The 22413-nt window shown below is 39.3% G+C and overlaps 1 protein-coding gene across 4 annotated transcripts in view; it reads left to right on the plus strand.

Moving 5' to 3' along the window:
- Nucleotides 1–22413, plus strand: part of SYNJ1 (synaptojanin 1) — an 88053-nt gene that overhangs the window by 61366 nt on the left and 4274 nt on the right. For 2 of the 4 annotated variants that reach the window (XM_028115287.1, XM_028115291.2), the window contains exons 21-28: nt 2034–2112; nt 5237–5399; nt 8608–8817; nt 9722–9862; nt 13703–13741; nt 13887–13957; nt 15874–15982; nt 16217–16434. In XM_028115287.1, the coding sequence (XP_027971088.1) occupies nt 2034–2112; nt 5237–5399; nt 8608–8817; nt 9722–9862; nt 13703–13741; nt 13887–13957; nt 15874–15982; nt 16217–16434 (1030 nt within the window). Of the gene's footprint in view, nt 1–2033; nt 2113–5236; nt 5400–8607; nt 8818–9721; nt 9863–10412; nt 10452–12402; nt 12451–13702; nt 13742–13886; nt 13958–15873; nt 15983–16216; nt 16435–22413 lie in introns of all 4 variants that reach the window. The other 2 variants (XM_028115299.1, XM_028115289.1) reach the window with 2 other exon arrangements.

Raw genomic sequence — 22413 nt, forward strand, 5'->3', positions numbered from 1 at the left:
CCTTCAAATCATTTAACAACGATCCACCCCAAAGCTTTAAAATAAAACATTTCTTGGGCGCCTGGGTGGCTCAGTTGGTTAAGCGACTGCCTTCGACTCAGGTCATGATCCTGGAGTCCCGGGATCGAGTCCCACATCGGACTCCCTGCTCGGCAGAGAGTCTGCTTCTCCCTCTGACCCTCTTCCCTCTCGTGCTCTCTCTCTCTCATTCTCTCTCTCAAATAAATAAATAAAATCTTTAAAAAAAATAAAATAAAACATTTCTAAAATCCTAAGGCATTAGGAAGTACATAGTGAAATCTCCAAGTTTACAGATGACAGTAAGCTTTGCCAACTACAGAAAGCCAAATTACCAGGAGCACAATGTGGGCAGCATAGTAGCAGACAAGTGTCTTCATGAGCAAATGTAGAATATGGCACTGGGCTAGAGAATACAAAGTGTACATTAGGGATGAAAGACTCTGGTACAGGAAAACAACCTATCTTTATAACCCAGTCTCAAAGGAACGTGGTATTAAATGAGAGCTAAAAGCTTTCCCCAAAGTGCTTGTCATAATTTGAAAAAGTATTGGTGGGTGCCTGGGTGGCTCAGTTGGTTAGGTGTCTGCCTTTGGCTCAGGTCATGATCCTGGAGTCCCGGGACCTAGTCCCACTCGGGCTCTTTGCTCAGCGGGAAGTCTGCTTCTCCCTCTGCCCCTCACCCCACTTTTGTGCTCTCTCTCTCTCACTCTCCCTCTCAAATAAATAAATAAAATCTTAAAAAGAAATAAAGAAAAAGTATTGGTAACAAAACAAGGTATTACCCTAATGTTATCAAACTATGCGTTGTCTCCACACGTGGAATATTCTGGTTGTTACACCTGCAGACAACCAAGTTAGAATAGAAAAGCAGACCATGGAAGTAAACAAGGAGAGGACTACTGTCACCAGTAAAGCTAAACTGACCATTACCTTTTGGTCTAGAATAAAACAACCATTAAGGAATGACCAAAGTCTGTAAACCCTTTTATTTGTAAATGAGAGATTCCCTGGAAATGTAAATGGGACAAATGTAGATACTTCTATTAGTTGGGGGGAAAAACTAGAAGCTTTTACCCTAATGAGTGAAAACAGGAAGAAAATACAGCCTCTTCCTTTTGATATCCATAAGCCGTGCTTTTGAATCCTTGGTTGTGTGTGTTTGTGTGTGTGTGTGTGTGTGTGTGTGCACGCATGTGTGTGAGCGCTCACACATGCACGCCCCTTTGAAAAATCTGCAAGGATTCCTGATCTTGATTTACATAATTGGAAGTAGTTCAATGAGTAAAATTGTTCTGTAAATAAGACTGATAATGTTTTTGTTTTCCTCTTTTTTAAACGATAACATTATTATGTGTCCGTGATCATCTTATTCAGAATTTGTTCTAATGTCCTTTGTATTTTTTTCTTTTTGGGGGTTTCTTATTTCAAAATTACAAACCTAGAATCATAGCAAACACCATTGAAGTCCCAAGAGAGTAAATGGCTGTCAGTGAATAAAGACAAGGACCATAATAAACTAAGGTACCTTGGGGCCAGTCAGATATATATATTCTAATGACAATTCCCTATCTTATTTCTTGGCCAAAGGAAATTTGTTTCAGGGAAGTCATTGAGACCCTGAAAATACATAGTTCTAGACTACAGGTCCAGGAGACTTGGATTCTAGCAACCTGTAACTCATTATCCTTATAAGGTCACTTTGAACAAGCCACTTATAACCTCTGGCCCTTTTTTTTCCTTACCAGTGAAATGAAGGATTAGATTAGCAGGGATCACAAATGGAGGTCCACAGGCCCCACTGCTTTATTAGCATAGTATTCGAAAGAAATTTGAATTTGAAAGCTTTTAGAGGAAGCGCGCCCTCTCCAGGTCACCAGTGGCCCTACTGCTCTCCCTGTTGTTTTTTACTTCCTGGCCTCTATAGGCCCTTGTTTGTCGTTGGGTTAGTCGTTGGGCTAGTTACATATAAGATATTGATTATTTTTTATGGCTTATTTTTCTCTTTCTTGAAGGTTTGTAGAAGATAAAATGTGGGTTACATTTTTGGAGGGAAGCTCTGCCTTGAGTGTTCTGAACCTAAATGGTAAAGAGGTAAGGTAGCATTTGTTGATTCTAAACCATTTTGAAAAAAGGCATCCGAAGATTATGTTTTTATAGACAGGCAGCAGGATTATCTAAATGTATTTCCAGTGCAGGACTATAAAAGACCTTATGGTGTGTTTTAATATTTATTATTTAGACTAAGTTTCTGACCAGCTTGGAATTATTTTGGTCCTCCCTAAAGATACCATTGGTAAAGACTAAGAAGAAAACATGTTTATCACCTAACTGGATTTTTATTATATGGAAACTTATTAATTGGGGTAGATACTCTGGCTTATTCATAGTAGGAAAGATCTCTATTAAATGAAGAAAATGCTTTATTTACAAGAAAACAAGGGAGGAAGGTACTCTTTATTCCTAGGAACTGGTTTTATTGGCTTGGATCAGGGTACCCAGATAACCTTTTCAGGTGTAGGTAAAATAATTCCCATAGATAACAAATCCATCCCACTGAAATATTTTAGTAATTTTTAATTAGTGGAGGTATTCCTAACCTGTGACTTAAAATGTTATTGATGGAGGAAATTTACATCAATGACCTAGAATAGTTTTATTTCCATAAAGTGCTGTGTCTGTCTGTTTTTTCTGAATGATTTTGGACAGATCCTAAATTTCTAAGCATGTGGTCACTAGAAGGATGGACTAAAATCCAGACCTAATTTCTCCAACAGTGGAAAAACTCATAATAAAGTCTTCCCTGAGCTTGCTCTTCTGTCACATTACTTCAGTTTCTTTGGAGTAAAACGACAGTTTCCACACATATATTGCTTTTGAAATAGGTTTTATATGCTAGTTTTTCCTGAATGTAATAGTAATACACTCAAGCAAAAGTAAATCGTGAAATACAGAAAAGTATAAAGAAAGAAGTCGTGAAGAACACTAATCGAACCATTACAAAATAATTACTCTTAACCTTGATAGATGCATGTATATTAAAACCAATGAGATTACATATACATTTGTGTATGTAGTAACACAAGCAGGATATACATGTATACACACACATACATGCACAGACACAAGTAAGATTGTGTTGTAAGTGCTGTTTTCTCACTGCCTCTTCGCTTGACGGTATCATGGACATTTTTCTATATGAGCAAATATGTCATTTTTAATGTCTGCAGACATTAATTTTGTTATGTGGATAAATACATAAGTTTATTTAACAAACTTATTAATGGCTAGACTGTTGGAATTTTAGTTATTAAAACCAACATTCCAGGGAAGTCCTGTGTATACTCTAACTTTGTGTGCTTACCCTGTTATTCCTGACCTTAGGATAAATTCCTAAATGTAAATTTGCTGTGTTAGAGAATATAGGCAGATTACAACTGGATGTTTGTTGCCTAATTATTCTTCAGAAAGTATGGATCTAGTTACATTATGCCTTGGGTTACCTAATATTTACATCCTAATCGATCCTGGGTAATTTCTAACTTTGACAACCTGAAAAACCAGAAGTAGTATGTCATTTCCGTTAAGATTTTAATTGCTGGTCGCCTTAATTTATTGGTCATTGGTACTTTCTAAATGAGCTGCGTATGTCCTTAGCCTATTCATCTTCTGAAGCAAACTTGGTGTAAAGTTCAGTCCCTTTCCATTTGTGCTGCAGATATTCCTACCTGTCGATCTTGTAACTTTGTTGTGTCTTAACTGTATGGAAATTAGATTTTTAAATTTTTAATTCTAGCTTTAGTTTCTTTAAAGCCTGTCTTCATCCCATGAGGATATAAATATTTAAGAGCAATTCTCAATTTAGTGTTAGCTTACTCCCTTGCCGAGTATTTCTTTTGTCTTTCTCTGACAGTTTAATTTTCCTTATTTTATTTTTTCTCCTCCTTTTCAGCCCTGCCCCTTACCCTCAAGTCTACTTATCTGTGTTATGCTCTTAGAAAATACCTGCTCTTAGGTCCCTAAAAATATTTTGAAAATTCTGTAAAAATTAGGTTTATGGAAAGTATATAATAATTAATTTGTCCTTTTGAGAGTTAGATATTTCCAAACCTCTAGTCTGTTGCTTTGTTAAAAACATTATTTTAGCCCCAAATCTTCTAGGACGTATATAGACCCTTAAGAGCTCTTGCATTCCAGGGAAGGTGCTAGGAAAATTAGATAGCTTAAGTGGGGCAAACCTAAAGGATGATCTTGAGCATGTTCTTTAAAGACCTATGAAGCCTGTTGCCAAGTTCTGAAATGGAATTGATTTGTTTTGATAAGCAAGTGCAGGATTATTGGTTTCTTAGGACACTGACGTCAAAGCTTAGTGTAGATAGTAAATTACTATTAAAAACGACTGTACCATTCAGGCCGACAGCTTTGTGTCTCCATCCTGTGCCTTCAAGGAATTCTAATGTTGATAGCACTTTGAGCCACGGAAGATCTGTACCCACAGAGGTGTCAGCTGTCCTCACAGCATGTTGGTCACAGCTACACAGCTCCTTTGGAAATACCAGAAAAGTTCACTTATTTTATATTCTCCAGAAGCTCTTTAAAGGAAGGAAGTTGAAACTGTGTAGAAGAGAGCTTACATTTTAGAAAGCAAGTTTGTTACATGGTATGGGTTTTAAATGACAGTGTCTTTCTAGTGCACAGTCTGTTTGACCAAGGAGTCTTGTGGCTGTGTGCAGGTTTTTTGAAACTATTTTTTGAATACATCAACAGGACAGTGTGACTTAATTATAATGTGTTTGGCTGTTGTAGATTATACTTTTGTCTAAAAGCTGCTCACATTTATAGGAAAGGCAGAATGCCAATCCATCTCTTCTGTAATTGTTTCATGTAGGAACAATTACTTAATCAGAATCAAAGGAAGTATCAAATTATTTGGCAAAGTTGTCAGTGAATTTACATCTGGCCAGGGAAAGATATTGGCTACAGCAACAGAAACCTGAATCTGTGTGCATCCTAGAAGAGAAGACCTTAGATTTAGCAACACGGGCTTTTAAAGGGAAAATTGGGAATGTTTAAGCTACTTCAGAATTTGGTATATATTAAATTGAATCTAGCTGAATTAAGCCTAGACTATTGCATAGTGTAACTAAAGCTGTTGCTTTATTCCAAGATAATTTTCGTGCTAATGAATTTTTAATTTCCATCTCTTTTAATCAACTAGTTACTGGGTCGGACTATAACTATTACTTTAAAAAGTCCAGACTGGATCAAAAATTTGGAGGAAGAAATGAGTTTAGAGAAAATTAATGTTGCATTGCCATCATCGACAAGCTCCACCCTGCTTGGTGAAGATGCGGAGGTCACAGCAGATTTTGATATGGAAGGTTTGTTTATGGAACACATTTACGTCTGTGCTTCTAGATAAGTGTCCTTTCCCATCAGTGAAGTCTTAGTCTCCAAGTTTATCCATCTCTATCTTCTTGCAACACACAGAGCAGTATTAATTGGGTTTTGTTTTGCATTGTATTTGTCTATTTTGCCTGTACCTAGACTTCAGATTGCAAATGTACTTGTCCTTCTTCCATTTAAAGGTTAAGATCTTTACAAGCGTGAGTTTATGTCCTTCTGTGCTAAGAGCACGAATTGGTATTTCGGGTGTGTGGTTTTGTCCCACTAGTTGCAGTTAAGGTAGAAAAGTAGAAGTTCAAAGTGGGTGTTCTAACAACAGAAATGCGTTCAAAGTAGTTACTACAAAAGAAGATACATTTCAAAGCAATTTTAAAAAGATTCTCAAGGAGGCTAGGAGCACATGCATTTGAATGGACCCATATAAATGTGGCCATTTCATATTTAGTGTTTAGTACCCAGTTATCTGAATAATAATTTCCTTAAATGTAATCAAGAAATGCAAGTGCTTTCTCATGCTATGTGCTGTGTTATTCTAGCATATTTCCCATGACAGTGCATCCCTTAGTTTATAAAATGACAATATATCATACTGTGAGGCTGCATACATTCCAGATAACACATTTAAGAGTTGAGCACCATACAAGACAACCCTAGCTTTCACGTTTCTCTATTCATTCGTTGACTTAGTCCATACATTTATGTCCTACCTTGGATGTGCCAGGTGCGTACTAGGTACTGAAAATTCAACAGATATCATCCTTGTCCTTCCAGAACTCCTAGCTTAGCGGTGTTACCAGTGAGCAGGCAGTGAGAGTCAGGTAACAGATGCAGTCATGAACAATGCTGCAGTAGTTCACGGGACAGTTGCCCACCTCGGATTGGGGAAGCAGGGAAAGGTTTCCCAGAGAAATTGAAATTTGAGTTGAGAGTCTGAAGACTGGGTGAGAATTAGATGAGGGAAGGTGGAGAGGGTGAGCCAGGAAGAAGGAATGTGCAAGGACCAAAGGGGGAGAAGGCTCAAAGCTCTTCTGTAAGTACGCTCGTGAGGGAGTAAAGGGAGAAAAAAGAAATCAAGCAGGGGAGCGGTGTGGGGTGGAAGATGAATTTGGTCTGGATCATGTTGAACTGAGGTGTCTTGGGAGCCTGCTGGGCCCACATGTGGGCTGTGGGTGTGTGAAGCAGGTGCTCCGCAGAGAGCTCTGGGCTCACGGGGCTGCTCTGATAGCAGCTCAAGTCACAGGTTGTCATTAGCTTGGCCAAAAGGACTGTATAGAGATGGGAGAAAACTGGTCCTGGGAATGAACAGAGAACCCCAGATTTTAAAGACAGGCAGAAGGCAGCTGCTCACAAAAGGAAAATGAAAAGAATCATCTAGCGATGTCAGAGAGCCAAGAGATGGGCCTAAAAATCAAGGGAAGAAATGGTAACAAGGAAGGCATAGTCAGTGGAGTCCTGTGTCACAGAGAGAGGAGGAGAAATGGGGACCACAACTTGCCCTTTGGATTTAAGAACAGTGAAGGAGGCAGTTGGTGACACTCATGAGAGTACTTTCAGTGCAGGGATGAGGCCAGATGGTGGTAAATTGAGGTGTGGATAGAAGGTGAAGAAGTGGAGAGAGTGTCTATAGACAGCTCTTTAAGGAAGCTAAGATGGGGGCTGGGGAGTGTGAGGGGCAGTTGTTCCAAGGAGATTGGGGATCCAGGGAGTGCTGTTTGAAATGAGAGAGGCTTGAGAGGTCTTCATGCCAGGGTAAGGGCTGATGATGTTGGGGACCAGCAGGGCAGAAGGGGTGATAGAGCAGGTCACTGAGAAAACAGGGCGGGGTGGGGCAGAACCACAAAAACCCGAGTGCAACCATGGGATTAGACTCCAGCTTGGCAGCAGATTGTGGGAAGGGGGTCCCATCTTAAGACTTCTCTCTCCTCTGAGAAGTGTTAAAAGCTGAGGTTGTCTACAGGAGTAGGGCAACCCACAGTGTCAGGAGAGTTGAGAAGTTCCGAGATTAAAGCTCCTGAGAAGGGGGTGGGGGGTTGCGGAGAGCCAATCATGAAATTGCAGCAGGCAGCTTTGGGATCCCAGAGGAGGCTGAAAATTGCAAACGGAATGTGACTGCAATCGTCAACACCATGGGATTCTCTCCAGCGGCAGCGCTCAGCAGCCCGGGTGCAGTGATGGAACTGATGCCCGTGGGACAGAAGGTGCGTGGGGGGGGCCGAGGTGAAGCGTATCGAATCCGAAGACAGATTCAGAGAAGCAGAATGGCATCAGAGCTAAAAGGAGAGGGATCAAAGGCCTGGATCCGGATAAAGTCCCAAGAGGGAAGAGTCACTGAGGGACAGAACTGAAAGGCTGGGAGCTAGTGTTTTGAGTATTATTTCAGAGCTAGTGCAGTTGGGAGGGCTGTGTGTGTTTGAGTGGAAGAGCATGTAAGGACAAGACCAAGGTTTTTCAGTTGTTGACGTGTTGTCTACATGGATTTTGATGTCACCCAGAGACATGGTGGGACCCAACTGTCATCCTGCTCTCTGCTTAGTCCTCAATGAGTGGGTTCAAATCACCAGAAGGATGGAGGTTGGAGATTATGGCAGCAAGTGGGTGTGGAGAGCGTTAACATAAATTCCTGCAGGCATAGCCTCAAAGAAGTAGACCTTTTTATTCAGGATGGGAGGATTAATGTTCTGAAATTGGAATCGTGTTGCACAGGGACCCTGACTCTACTTTCCAACCCTGAGGAAAGGAGGGAGATGGGGAGGCCTCAGAGGAGCACAGGGGAAGGAGTGTTGAGGAGACTTTTGGGGAAGGGTATGTAGCTGTCTGAGAGCCTGTCTACTATAAGGGCTAGAGCTTAGTTGAGGACTCCCCATGAGTGGGGAGGGAGCAGTTCCGTGCAGCAAGTAGAAAGGTTTGGAAGGAAAGGAGAGCAGTAAACTTTTGAGTCAGCCAGCCCTGAGATAGCTGCTCGGTGGAATATTGAAAGCACTTGTGTCAACCCCGCTCCAGGTGTTAGTCACCATGGACATCCTGATGCTCTGAGGTAATAGGCTATCTTTAGTTACAGTTTAACAACATGCTTAACCTCTGCATGTTTGTAGTGTCATAATGAGCCCCTTGAAACCTGGATTGGTAAAAACAACCTCTGAGAAAGTGAAAATGGTGATAATTTTAATAACCTTGTTTCCTCAGGTGATGTCGATGACTACAGTGCTGAAGTTGAGGAAATTCTTCCCCAGCACCTGCAGCCATCTTCAAGTTCTGGCCTTGGCACTTCCCCAAGCTCTTCACCCCGGACCAGTCCCTGCCAGTCACCGACCATATCAGAGGGCCCCGTACCTTCCCTTCCCGTAAGACCAAGTCGAGCGCCATCGAGAATTCCTGGGCACCCAACTTCACAAAGTATGTATTTTATTTCAGGTTTTCTGTGACTTTCCCTACCTGATCTGTTTGATTTTAGATGGTCAAATCTCTGATGCCTTTGGATCTGTACTGTGTTTTCTATGGATACAAAAGAGGAAGCCTGTGGATGGTAAGCCCTAAATGGAAAGGAAGCTAACTCATCATCACCTTCATTAGATGAGAATTTTTCTTAAACCTTTTTTCCTATGAGGTTTATCCATGTCTTAAAATTGATGTTTTTCTGTCAGTGCAGTAAGAACTCATAACTATCTGGGCTTAAGTATCTATTTATACATAACCTCTATTATGGTATGAAGCAAAAAGAGACAAAAAAATTTTTTTGAGTTCAAATTTAAGAGTCATTACTCCTCCAAAGTTGGAAGATTTGTCCTGGAAGTTGTTATATCGCATGACTAAATCACTGTTCTATGCTTACCAACATTTCCAGAAAATGTCTTCCATTTCATAAATGTCTCCAGTTCTCCCATACTACTCTTAGAGGACTGGCTTCATTAGATAAATTCAAGATGAGCTAAGGTGTAGAGAAAAGAAGAGACTCCTTTTTTCTTCTCTGTATGGGCCAGCAGACTGCAAATGACCTTATTCAACCAATGCTTTATGCCCTCTTGATCGGCCCACTCATTAAATCAGCTCTCAGCACCTGGGGCCTCGGTAAGGCGTCCACATGGAGCTACAGCAGTCTTGCTTCCATGGTACCAAAGGGGACTTTAATGGCAGAACTGCTTATGTTATTGATAATAAAAATGCATGTCATTACATTACAGAACAAATGGAGAAAATGAGCAAAATCGAGAATCGAGAGTCTGTCATACGTATTGGGAGGTACCATACTCACATGCTCACAGCCACGTGGAACCTGATCTTACCTCGTGTACTTTTTTAGGTTCTCCTATTGACACTCTGCCAGCAACACAGCTGCAGCAAAGAGATTCTCAGCCCCTAGAGCCCAAGAGGCCTCCTCCCCCCCGCCCAGTTGCTCCTCCTGCACGCCCTGCTCCCCCCCAGAGACCACCTCCACCTTCAGGTAACAAACCATTTGATTTCCATTTCTGCTAGATTGAAAATCTTCCTCCATTCTATTTTAAAATGTTTTGCATGTCTTCAAACCTCAAGCTTCTAGATTTTATTGTTTTTCTACCGTTGTTGCTACTGCCTGAGCCTTTCTCTGAGGAACAACAGAACAGGTAAAAAGAGTGTTTCCCGACTAGATTTCTGTTTTTCTACCTGCCTTCTTACAGGTGTGCAAAACAAATGTTCGTTTTGTTTTTGCTAATTTGATGTAGTTGTACTAATTTCTGTAAAACATATAATTAGAACTGAAGAACATACGTTTACTTATTTATGATAAAGTTTTATATATTTGCTTAAATATTCTTTTTAAGTGAGTATAGTGCCATTACTTAAATTGTTAGAAGTATTTGCATTAAATAATAGCTTTTTTATAGTACCAAGATACTAGTTTGTAGTTCCTACATGACATTTAACGTTATGAATAGTATCGTAAGTCTTTGACATTTCAGTTCTTTACTTAATGTCCTTTCCTTTCCGCTGCATATTTTCTTATGAACTATAAGGGGCTAGGAGTCCTGCACCTGCTAGAAAAGAATTCGGAGGTAACCATTTATATTTGTTATAATATATGCATCTTGGTTCATTCATGTTTTAGAGTTTGATCCCTGTATTGGAAAGACATTTTAGATTTGTTTGATAAAAGCCATAGTGAATGATATTTATACTCCAAGTTAAAAATAGCTCCAAACTTCCATTATATTCCCGTTAAGTAAAAGATCAGAGTTTAGTTTTATTAGTAAGAAGGCCTGATACAGGCTTCCACTCTCCAGGTAGACATAGTTGAATTTCTCATCAAGGACTGATACACTTTTTCTTAATAAATATAGTTATTTTGATTACACAGATTTAATTCCCCCAAATCACCTTAATTTCAAAAGGAATTCAGATATAGTAAATATAGAACATTTTCCAAGTATTTGATTAGTGATTAGTGATACACTAGTACTTTCCTTTTCTAGAAACCTAGCAAATCTAGTGATTAGCAAGATTTCCTAGGAATGCAACTTAAAGCTATAATTATCTGAAATATATCTTTCATTTTGTATGGCTTTATCATAACTTGTCATAAAACTCGTGCTTCGCTTTTTTTTAACATGAGAATGATTTTATTTTTTTTCAGTAAGGAAATTTTTATTAACAAATGGGTCACTTTTTTTAAAAAGTGTACTTTGGTTTACATGAAAATTTCTCACAAAAGTCAGTTGGAGGTATGTATTTGACAAGTTCATTTAATCTAATTCTAAGAGAGGATGAGGCAGGTTATCATAGTTCTGCAGAAGAGGCTTCACAGATCCACTGTTAAAGCCCACTCATTATACCTGTGTGGTCATTCTTTTTCTACTCTGGCTGCCTGATGCCATTGCTGACCAATTCACCTGGTATCACAGGTTGTCTCTGCTGGTATGTAGATTTTAAGGACTTTGTATAAAAATTATAGCCCAGTTATTTCAGCCTTACAGCTTCTGCAGAATGCTGCTGGATGATAATTTTTTCCACTGACTTACAAAAAAACATTAATTTTTCCTATTTTAAACTCCTGCTTTTGTTTATATTTTTACAATAACTTCTATTTATCCTCTTCCTTTAATTAGGAAAATAACGTACAGAAAATAAATTTTTAAATGAATTTGTGAAAAGTTATATCAAACTTAGAAATCTGACTTAATTTTTAAAAATTGCTTCTTTTCGGGTGCCTGGGTGGCACAATTGGTTAAGTGACTGCCTTCGGCTCAGGTCATGATCCTGGAGTCCTGGGATCGAGTCCTGTATCGAACTCCCTGCTCAGCAGGGAGTCTGCTTCTCCCTTTGACCCTCCCCCCTCTCATGCTCTCTCTCTCTCTCTCATTCTCGCTCTCAAATAAAATAAATAAATAAAATCTTAAAAAAAAACAGTCTTGTCTGCCTGTTTAAAAAAAAATAAAAGTTGCTTCTTTTCATAATTCTTTTGTAGGCAATGTTTGCACCTTATTTTTTGAACCTTATAAACCAGTAACTCCTTTAAGGCAGTAACTTAGAGAAAGTCATTACAGTACCTTTAGAGTTTTCTTAAAATAATGCATCAAAAACTAACTTCTAAGAAACTAATATAGTCTCAAAGAAATTTAAAATGAAATCAATACTATGATTTCTTTTTCCTTTTTGACTGTCAAATATTAGAGCTTTTATTAGTGATTTAACTGTGAATATAATGAGATGATCATAAAGTAAAGGCTTTCATTAAGATATTTTAAAATTTCCTACAGCTCATAATCTCTGATATAAAAAGAAAATTGTCATCCCCTTTCTATCCTGTTTGAGGAAAGGGAGGCCTGGGGTTTGGGCTAGGCTTCTAAAGTCACTTTGGTTTGTATTGATATCTTTGAAGAAATGTAAAGCAGTAAAAGAACCTTTTTGCAAAACTCAGTTGAATGCAGAAATTGTTTTGTGTGCCTGCCTTTCATTCTGTGCTGTGGGCCCTGAACAATATATAGCTTCTGTTCTTTCTCTAAAAAGGTGTTGGAGCCCCTCCCAGTCCTGGGGCACCTAGGCGAGAGATGGAAGGTAACAAGACTTCTACATCATAGAAACGGACCTCTCATCTCACTTCTAAATGTCAGCCCCCCCCATGTGTTAAAGGCACACTAAATCTGTCCTTAGTCTGCCTGTAAACTTCCCCACCACCCCCCCCATGTACACCGTGTAACCTTGTACTTTTTCTCTTTTCATTCTGTGTTGTGGATAGTTTCTAACGGGTTACCCATTTAATTTCCCTGCGATTCTTATGTTGTATTGTACTCTGTTTTGTATATATTTCATATCTACTTAGGATGTGGAATTACTGTATGATGTTATTTTAAGAAGAATGCCTTTCAAAATTCTTTTTAGAATAAGTCAAATGTTTAGAAATATACTATATCAACTCCGAAGGTTTAAAAATTAATAATTATCATTAAATCCTATTAATTCAGGTCCAAGAATAAGTATTTTGTGGGTGATTTCAAATAACAAATTTTTTATGTATAATGCTTAACTAAATTTGCTTAAAAGACCATTAAGACTAAAAGCCATTCATTAAGATAATAGTTATCAAAGGGCTGATGTATTTAATATGACAATTACACATGAATTTCCTTTAAAAAAGAATAAATTTGATATGCCATCCGTAATAGTTCCCCCTGCTCCTTTTGACCCCAAGTGATTTATTTTGTTTCATGTGTCCAATACCTTTCTAGTGAATTTGAACCGCATATTAACACTGTCTTCCATAACGCAAATACTTAGTTGTAAGATGTGCCCGCCCTCTACTTTAATCATAGGATTTTGTTGTAGAAATCTAAAATGCCTCATTGTAAGATTCCTGTATCGATAGTGATATCTACAGCATGAAGCTCTAAAACAGGGTCCTTAGGAGCCCCTGGTGTAACCTGGAAAATGCTCTGTTTTGCTGGGGAGCAGTTTGCCAAACTCTGAGAGGCAGTGGGGTCCCATCTTGTGACCTTATGTTTTCACGGTTCACAGGAGAGAACTCTGTTGGGAGGGTCACCTTAGAAGTCACCCTGTAAGTGAGATATCAGACTGAGGGCTAAGTTGTCTCTCATAAATGTCACTCTGAGTATTCTAATTTTTCTCTCTTCAGGGGCATTTTCTTGAGGAAGGATAATAGCCTTCATCATTATCCAAAGCAGTGTACCTTTGGTTCCCATCTCATGCCCCCATTTGTGCTGGTAATGAAACAGAACAGCCAACTGGTATTATGCAGTGTTGCTTGATTGTTTACCTATGACTCATTTTTTTCCCCCTTCCTGCTTCAAAGCACCCAAAAGCCCTGGAACAACACGGAAAGATAATATAGGTAAAAACACTTAAATTTAGCTACCTAACCTTAAAACTGGACCATGTAGACACTTGGGATATAAGTACATGGTTTCTTGTTTCTTTCTTTAAAAAAAACAAAAAAACAAAAAACCTAAATACGTGGTATGATGTCTTTGTTTCAGGGCGCAATCAGCCTTCACCTCAGGCAGGATTCACAGGCCCAGGACCTGCTGGATACAGTGCAGCCAGACCGGTAGGCAACACCTAGCCTGGGGGCCAACAGGTTTAGGGTCTAGGTCCCGGTTTGCTGTCAGTCAGGTGTGTTATCTTGGAAAACCATGTGTCAAGGCCTAGTTTCCTCAACTCTAAAATGAGGGAATGACACTTGATGACTTCCAGGGTACCATCAATGATAACATTTAGCATACTCTTCAAAAATAACAAAATATACTTTATTATTTGAACAAAAGTGATACACTTCAGTAATTAGGGTCACTGAATAACTTAGAATCTCAACATTTATGAGAGGGCAGTGTGTTTGGGCAGCTTTTTAAGGTATTATCTGAGTAATTAATGAGGATAGAAAGTCATCCTTCAAGAAGAAGGATTTTAAAACTGGATTGGAGGAAGAACATTGATAGGAGTCCATGTACTAACACTGGTTCTGACGGTAGGAAAAGTAGGGGCACAGATGGCGCCGCAGGGCTTTTCCCTTCCTTGTAAATCTGTGGTTTTCTGTGTTTAGCCTATGTTCTCTAATACACGTAATTATTCTAATATTTACCCAAATGAAAATTTTCTCTGGGATCTAACAAGTAAGTAATAAAAGAAAACACAAACCAGAACCAGTGGCTTGTCCAGTGGTGCCTGGGACTGCCGGGGGACCCCTCACTGAGGAGTGGGACCCAGGAGCCGGTACCCTCGGGAGAAGTGCAGGGTCTGCTTCTGATGAAACCGCTCCTAATTCCTAGTAAGAAATGGTCAGAGCCTTTCTAAGAAAGTTTTGTCTTTCCTGTTGTAGCTGTCTAGTTAATACGCACCCTTAAAGTCCTTTACTACATGTAATACTACATGTAATATTACACTCTGCATTAAAGTGCCTGCAGCAGGGCACCTGGGCGGCGCAGTGGGTTGAGCGTCCAGCTCTTGATTTCGGCTCAGGTCGCGATCTCGGGGTCAGGAGATGGAGCCCCGAGTCAGGCTTCACGCTGAGCAGGGAGTCTGCTTAGATTCCCGCTCTCCCTCTCCCTCTCCCCCTCCTCCTCTGCTTGCTCGCACACACTCTCTTGCTCTCTCTCTCTCTCTCAAATAAATAAATATAAATAAGTAAATAGTGTCTGTAGGATACAGGTGCTAGAGGATCTGTTACCCATTCTTTTTTCATAAAGGGACAGTCGCTCTTCACTGACTTTGCCAGCACACTTCCCACAAGCATTTTATGTATTCTGTTTAATGCCATCAGAATAGGGAAGGTAAGTCAGGATTTTGTGATTGCAATAATAACTTGTGCTGAAAATAAGAAATACAGGGGCTTAGAGCCTCCAGCAAAGTTAGGAAAATAGACAACAGATGTCTCACAGGTGTCCCTCTGAATGTTATCTAATTTAGCACACTGAGTTAGTCATCCAAGAGTTTTTACTTCTGTGTTTGAAAAAAAACGATCTTAGGTGTGGATTTTCTTAAATGTCTCAGTTGTTCCATGTATGTCTCCATCTCCTCGTGAGCTTTCACACCATCCCTGGCTGCGACTGAGGCCACACTGCACAGGGGAAGGGCAGGGGGGCCCCCACCGCTCGTCACACCTGAGCTCAGGTCCTGGTTTCCTTTCTAGCTTTACAGCCTTGGGAAAGTTGTATACATTTCTTTGTCTTCATTTAAAATAGAGATGATAAAGAATACTTACCTCTGAGGGGAATTTCGAAGGTGCAATGGAAATGCCTAAATAGTGCTTAATTAACATCGTGCCTGCCACATGGTAAACAGTCAAAAATAAAAAGGAAGGTTTTAAAGCTTACCACTGTATGACTATAAATAGAGAGCAATTAAAATGACAGGATGGGGGCTAATGCCAGAGAGGAGACTAAATGGGATACAAAAACAAATATTTTTGCAAAATCTCATCTATTGAAAATAAGTTAATGTCTCAAATGTTATGTTTCCCATTTTTAGACTATTCCGCCCCGTGCTGGAGTGATCAGTGCCCCACAGAGCCATGCTCGAGCATCTGCTGGAAGACTGACCCCCGACAGCCAAAGCAAACCACCAGAAGTAGTGAAAGGTAGGCCCTATATTAGAAATTCCAGTTTTGTCCTGAATTTTTTCACGGGTCCTTTTCCCCTCCTCCCACCTTCTACAACGTACTCAAGTAGGGCTAGCCTTCCTTCTACATGCCACAAGGAATGAGGCTGCTCGGTGGGAGAGCGGGGGCCTAGAATCCCCCAACACCTCACGGAAGGAGGAACAGAATGTGTTTTTCTAGAAAATACCTAACATCTGAAAATGCATTGTTTAGGGTCAGTTCTTCTGCCTGAACCGCTGAAGCCTCAGGCTGCCCTTCCTATGCAGCCTTCTCCACCCCCGCCTGTTCAGAAGCTGCAGCAGCCTCTTGTCCCCACGGCAGCACCTTTGCCTCAGTCTGCCCCCCAGCCGAGCTTGGAAACCCCACCTCAGCCACCCCCTCGGAGCAGGTCGTCCCACAGCTTGCCTTCAGAGCCTTCGTCACAACCACAAGTAAGTCCTGCTAGTGAACAAGATCGCACTTGGATGCCTTTGCTATAGTCTTTGAACAGACTTACCTTAATTAACCCTTTGCTGAGGTCAGGGGTTCTCAGAGCGCAAGCTTCAAATCGGGTGCTGGAGGGAACTTCCAAGTGGTTCCCAGGCTGTTTTATCTTGTTCACATTTAAAGTGTTGGTGACTTTTTCATCTTTTTTAAATGCACATTTTACTTTGGATAGTTAACATATTAGGACGAATAGTAGTATATTTTTCTTGTTGTTCACAGCTAATATATTAGTTTTGGTTCTCACTTTCTGGAGAGAGATGCCTTACCATTGGCAGTATGGTTAATTTCCTGTAAACAGAGAATAATCCTTTTGTTTCTCCAGCTGCAAGCAATGGTCCTTTTCTGTGGTGGAGCTGGCCCTGGGGTCCTCAGGTATTTCCGTGTCAGGAATTGGTCCAGTTTAGATTTTTGGCTGTGCAGCAGTGTGCTTGTTGACCAAGTAGAAGTCATCAAAAGAATAAGGTCACCTCATTAGTGTTGCACAGAAAGCAGTGCCATTGCCTTAGGGGGTGAAGATCATAGGATCACAAGGACTTTTGCAATGCTAGCGTGACCTCACATTGGGAAGACTTCCAGGATGTACATACAGAGTTATTTTTATACAGGGATAATCATGCAAGTTAAATTGCTTTATTTTATTTGGATGTGGTTTTACTTTGGTTATACATTCTAGTAAATATAATTTACTAGTAAATATACATTCTAGTAAAATTGCTAAAATAAAATTCATGTTTAGTAAGAACATTTTTTGTTGTCCAGCCTTACAATTTATTTTATCCTAAAGTTTTAACTTGAAAATGCCATCGAGGCCAAAGAAATGTGTGAAGTTTTATAAGTCTGCTTTTAAACTTCGTAAAGATCTACAATACACAAATATTATACATTGGCAAATGCCCCTTAAGCACATTTGTAAGTAATAGTTTATATCTATTTTTACAGATATCTGGGGATGTCCAGCTAGTAGGCAGAAGTTAATAGCTTCTTATGCTTCTATATGGTGAAAAACATATATTAAAGTAAACATGAGTCTTAAAATGAATATTGTTAGCCCTTAGCACTTTCTCAGACAATTGGTCACATTTGTAAAAACTGAAGAAATATATATAATTGAGAGAAATAAAATGCTCTCTTAAGCTGATCAATATCGTAAAGTATTCTACATTTTTTAGTTCAGAAAATTGAGGATGTTGGCGATATATAAAAAATTGTAGCAATCCTTCAAACAATAAATGTCCATTATTCTTTTCTCGCTGCCAATCCACATTTAGTGAGTCCTGAATTTTTCTTCTCATTTTCTTGTAATGTTTACTATTGTATTTTTTTTTTTATGTAATTGGAGGGCGGGTGCCTGGGTGACTCAGTCGGTTGGGCATCCAGCTCTTGATTTCGGCTTAGATCATGATCTCGGGTTCTTAGGATCCAGCCCCATGTCGGGCTCTGCACTCATCGGGTGCAGAGGCTGCTTGAGGTTCTCTCCCTCTTCCTTCCCCTCCCCTGTGTGCACACACACGCACACCCTCTCTTTCTCTCTCAAATAAATCTTTTAAAAAAATTTTTTAACTATTTTGGAATAGCCAAAGGAATGTTGAATAAAAATTTTTTAAATGTAATTGGAGGGCAAAAAACTTTCAAACTAGCCATCTTAGAGCTTTCTACTACTGTTTTAAGAGAGAAAGTGAGCATCTATTTCACAGTAAAAGTGAACCTTAATTCCTAAGTCTGCAATGGTTTAAGTATTCTTAGATCAATATGAACATAGATACAGTACTCTGAAAAACTTGAGAAAGAACAAACTGTCCAGTAAGATTGCAGTTTTCAGCAGAAAATAATACCAAAGTACCATAGGACAAATATTCCCTTGACTACCATATTATCATTTTCTTAGGTCATTTTTCATTGTTTTGATTTCTGTGTTTCATTGGAACGGGTGTGGTGATTTGGTGGCAGACAGCATGTGCTTCGTGTGTGGCCTGGTAGAGAATGTTCTCCTCGAATCTTGTATTCTCCACTTTCTTGAAACTACCAAAGATGTTTGTTTTGAATTCTAAATATTCTTTTTACCTCAGTCATTGGTATCAGATTCCTCCAAATATCTCTCACACACACACACACACACACACACACACACACACACACACACTTTTCTTTCTTGGGGGGGGAGCAGGGGTCTTGTTTATGTGCAGACTGTCTTTGGAAAGGATCACAGAATGGTGATTTCCTCCAGGACAATATCCTCCAGGGAGAGGAGAGTGCTGGGGGGATGGAAGGAAGGGGGGCATTTTATCTTCTCGTACCTCTTGAATTTTGAACCATAAAAATAATGCTTATTCAAAAAATAATAAATATCTAGGGCACCTGGGTGGCTCAGTTGGTTAAGCGACTGCCTTCGTCTCAGGTCACGATCCTGGAGTCCCGGGATCGAGTCCCGCATCGGGCTCCCTGCTCAGCAGGGAGTCTGCTTCTCCCTCGGACCCTCCCCCCTCTCATGCTATCTCTCTCTATCTCATTCTCTCTCTCAAATAAATAAATAAAATCTTTTAAAAAATTAATAATAAATATCTAAAATTTAAAGATCTCCCAGAGCTATAGGTTGAAAAGGATAAGAATTTAAAATATGATATAATTGATATTTTGGTCATATATGAAATAGTCTTAGAATTGAACACTTAGTAATTTTTACAAGTCTTTATTATTAATTCTGCCCAAAATCTACAAGGTATTTAAAACATAGAAACATACATGGCCCAGCTTTACTTTTTATTATTATTTCAATGGTCTTTGACTATAATTCTCTATGGAAAAGATTCATCCAATTCAAATGATTATATAACATGTACAGAATGGAGAAATGCCTCCCTTCTCTGCCTGACGTCTGGCACCTTACTCATCTGATTGTCATCTAAGGACCCGAAGTTAGGAAATTCAACAGGAGATAAAGGAACAGCCTCACTGCCTAACCATTGTCGTGAGAGCTGACAGGGAGGGAAGAGACCACGTAGAAAATCTCAGCATTCCGGATCTATTCAATACCTCCTACCTTCTATCAGTGCCAAAGCCGAGACACGTAACCCCGACATCATCGAGAAAGTATTTGTTTAAATTCAGGAGTCTCATGTTTAGTAGGCATGCTTAACATACTTCAGAGTGGGGACTTTCTCAATTGTAAACATGAGTTTTGGTATTTTAAAATAAGGTAAGCTTTAGATATTGAAGAAGAGTTGCTCAAAACTGTTTTTGAGACTACTATATTAAAGAAAATACTGCTATATTATGGAAAGATGATTTCATTTTTAAACAACAAAAATAGGGTCCAGTTTCTTATTTTGTTGTACCTTACAACTAATAAATTCTAAGGTGAATTAATGATAGTATCATCCTTCTGAAAATTTGCGTAATATAGAATATGCCTGGATCCTGATCATTTTGTTAAAATAAATACTGATTTTCGATAGGCTAGTACCGTGGCAAAGTGGTGCCATTTTGTACATTTTCTCTAATGATGATAACTATCCTGTGGCTGTTGTCCCACTCCTCTTGGGCTGCCATAACAAAATACCGTAATCCAGGTGGCTTAAACAACAGAAATGTGTCTTCTCACAGCTCTAGAGGCTTGAAGTCTGAGATCAGGATGCCAACACAGTTGAGTTCTGGTGAGGGTTCTTTTCCCAGCTTGCAGACAGCTTCTCCCTCTGTGCTCACGTGACCTTTCCTCAGGGCTTCCAGTGGGGGAGAGAGCAAGCTCGCTGACGTGTCCTTTCATGAGGGCACAAATCCCTCACGAGGCCTGCCCTCCTGGCCTCATCTAACCCCAGTCACCCCCCAGAGGCCCCCACCTCCAAATACCATCACACTGAGAGTTAGGGCTTCACCATATGAAATTGGCAGAGGTGGGGACACAAATATTCAGTCCATAACAGACTGCTTAAAATATCTTGGAGCTCGAAAACCTATTTGGGATATTATTTTTGTAGTAACAAAACTTTGAAGTGGCTAGTCATCAACTTCTGACAAAATTAAAGTTTGAGCCCTAATTTAACGATACATTTTTTATTCAAAATTACAAAAGAAATTGGAGTCGTCTCTTGAACGAATGCTATGACCTGCACATATTGCCACGCTCAGGTTCTGTGTCGAATATAGAAATAAAAGCATTTTGAAGACTGAATTGTTAGGGTTGCTGGTTGGTCTCAGATTGTCCTCCTAACGCTTTCCTTTGATGTCTGTGTTCCCTTTCTCAAAGCAGGAGCAACCATCAGGGTAACAGGTATCGGAATCTTTCTCAATCTTATCTGTGCTTTTCATCTGTCTTAGCACATTAGATGTATGAATCTTTTGCTTCATACATCTAAAAGTTTCACCCATTTTTAAAACCACCTGTCCACATTAATAAATTCTACTATCATACCATAAACCTGCTTTTTTTTTCTTAGTATTTTGAATTTTTAGGAACCATTTTAGTTCTTGTTAATGCTTTACCATTTTTTTGCTTTGTTTTTTATGAAAATTAACAAAACTAAAAAGTGTAACTTCAAGAAGGTAAGCTCTAGGTATTGGAAAGTCTGTTTGGCAAGACCATACTGGGTCTTTGTTTAATAATGGCATAACTACATAAATAGAAAATTCAACTTTTTTCTTGGGTTTATTTTGGGAATTTTTTTTCAAAGAATTTTAGTAACAAGATTATTTTTGGTAAGGAAGAATTGATGATTTAGAAAGATAAAAGTTATTATAACAGGATTATTTAAAGGTCCTTCCAACACCTTTCTCTGTAAAGATACCACCATTTTTAAAATGTTAATTCATCATAAATCCCGCTTAGATTATAAATTAATTCTAATACAGTGAATGATGGTGTGGCTCTCATTGTAATTTCAAGTCTGATTGGGTAAAATGATCCTGCTTCTATCAAATTACCTTTAATGTATTTTGAAAACAAATTTTTTTATATATGAAAATAAAGATATTTAAATGTAGAGCATTCAGGGCGCCTGGGTGGCTCAGTTGGTTAAGCGACTGCCTTCGGCTCAGGTCATGATCCTGGAGTCCTGGGATCGAGTCCCACATCTCGCTCCCTGCTCAGCGGGGAGCCTGCTTCTCCCTCTGACCCTCCCCCCTCTCATGCTCTCTCTCTCTCTCATTCTCTCTCTCAAATAAATAAATAAAATCTTAAAGAAAAATAAAATGAATGTAGAGCATTCATGGGTGCCTGGGTGGCTCGGTTGGTTAAGCGACTGCCTTCAGCTCAGGTCATGGTCCTGGAGTTCCGGGATTGAGTCCTGCATCGGGCTCCCTGCTCAGCAGGGAATCTGCTTCTCCCTCTGACCCTCCCCCCTCTCATGTGCTCTCTTTCTCTCATTCTCTCTCTCAAATAAAATAAATAAAATCTTTAAAAAAATAAAAAAATAAAAAAAAATAAATGTAGAGCATTCATTTGCCAAGGGCCTGCTATTCTAAGCTGTGTAAAGCATAAAATTCTCCTTTCCTATAATGTCTGTGTTGTGGACTGTTCCATCTGCCATGGGAGAATTGGGTCCCAGACCCAATCAGGTACTCCCATTTTGTTGTATAAATCATAAATAATCCAGAGATTATTGGTACTGTAGAGTTAATTGTAATTTTTTATGTCTATAATAGATTTGTCTCTTAAGCAGACTTCCATATATAAATCTGCTTACTAGGTTTGAATTTGTTAAATGTTTACTTTTGTACAAATTTCTTGTCATATTAAGTTGAAGAAAAATATACTTGTTTATTCAATTATAAAGTATGTTCTAGGACAACTGAATAAAACAGTCAGATACTTGAGAGTTATTCACTTAATGAAATTATCCACCATTTCTTTGTACAAATGAACAGCCTTCCCTGTGGTTAAAGTAATAAGTTAGTTTCATAATATGCAATTATGTTTTTGGGGAGGAACTGCT

The sequence above is a fragment of the Eumetopias jubatus genome, unplaced genomic scaffold, assembly GCF_037043125.1.
Source record: "Eumetopias jubatus isolate StellerSeaLion01/CBP00866 unplaced genomic scaffold, mEumJub1_p1.0 scaffold_1, whole genome shotgun sequence".
Lineage (NCBI taxonomy): Eukaryota > Metazoa > Chordata > Mammalia > Carnivora > Otariidae > Eumetopias > Eumetopias jubatus.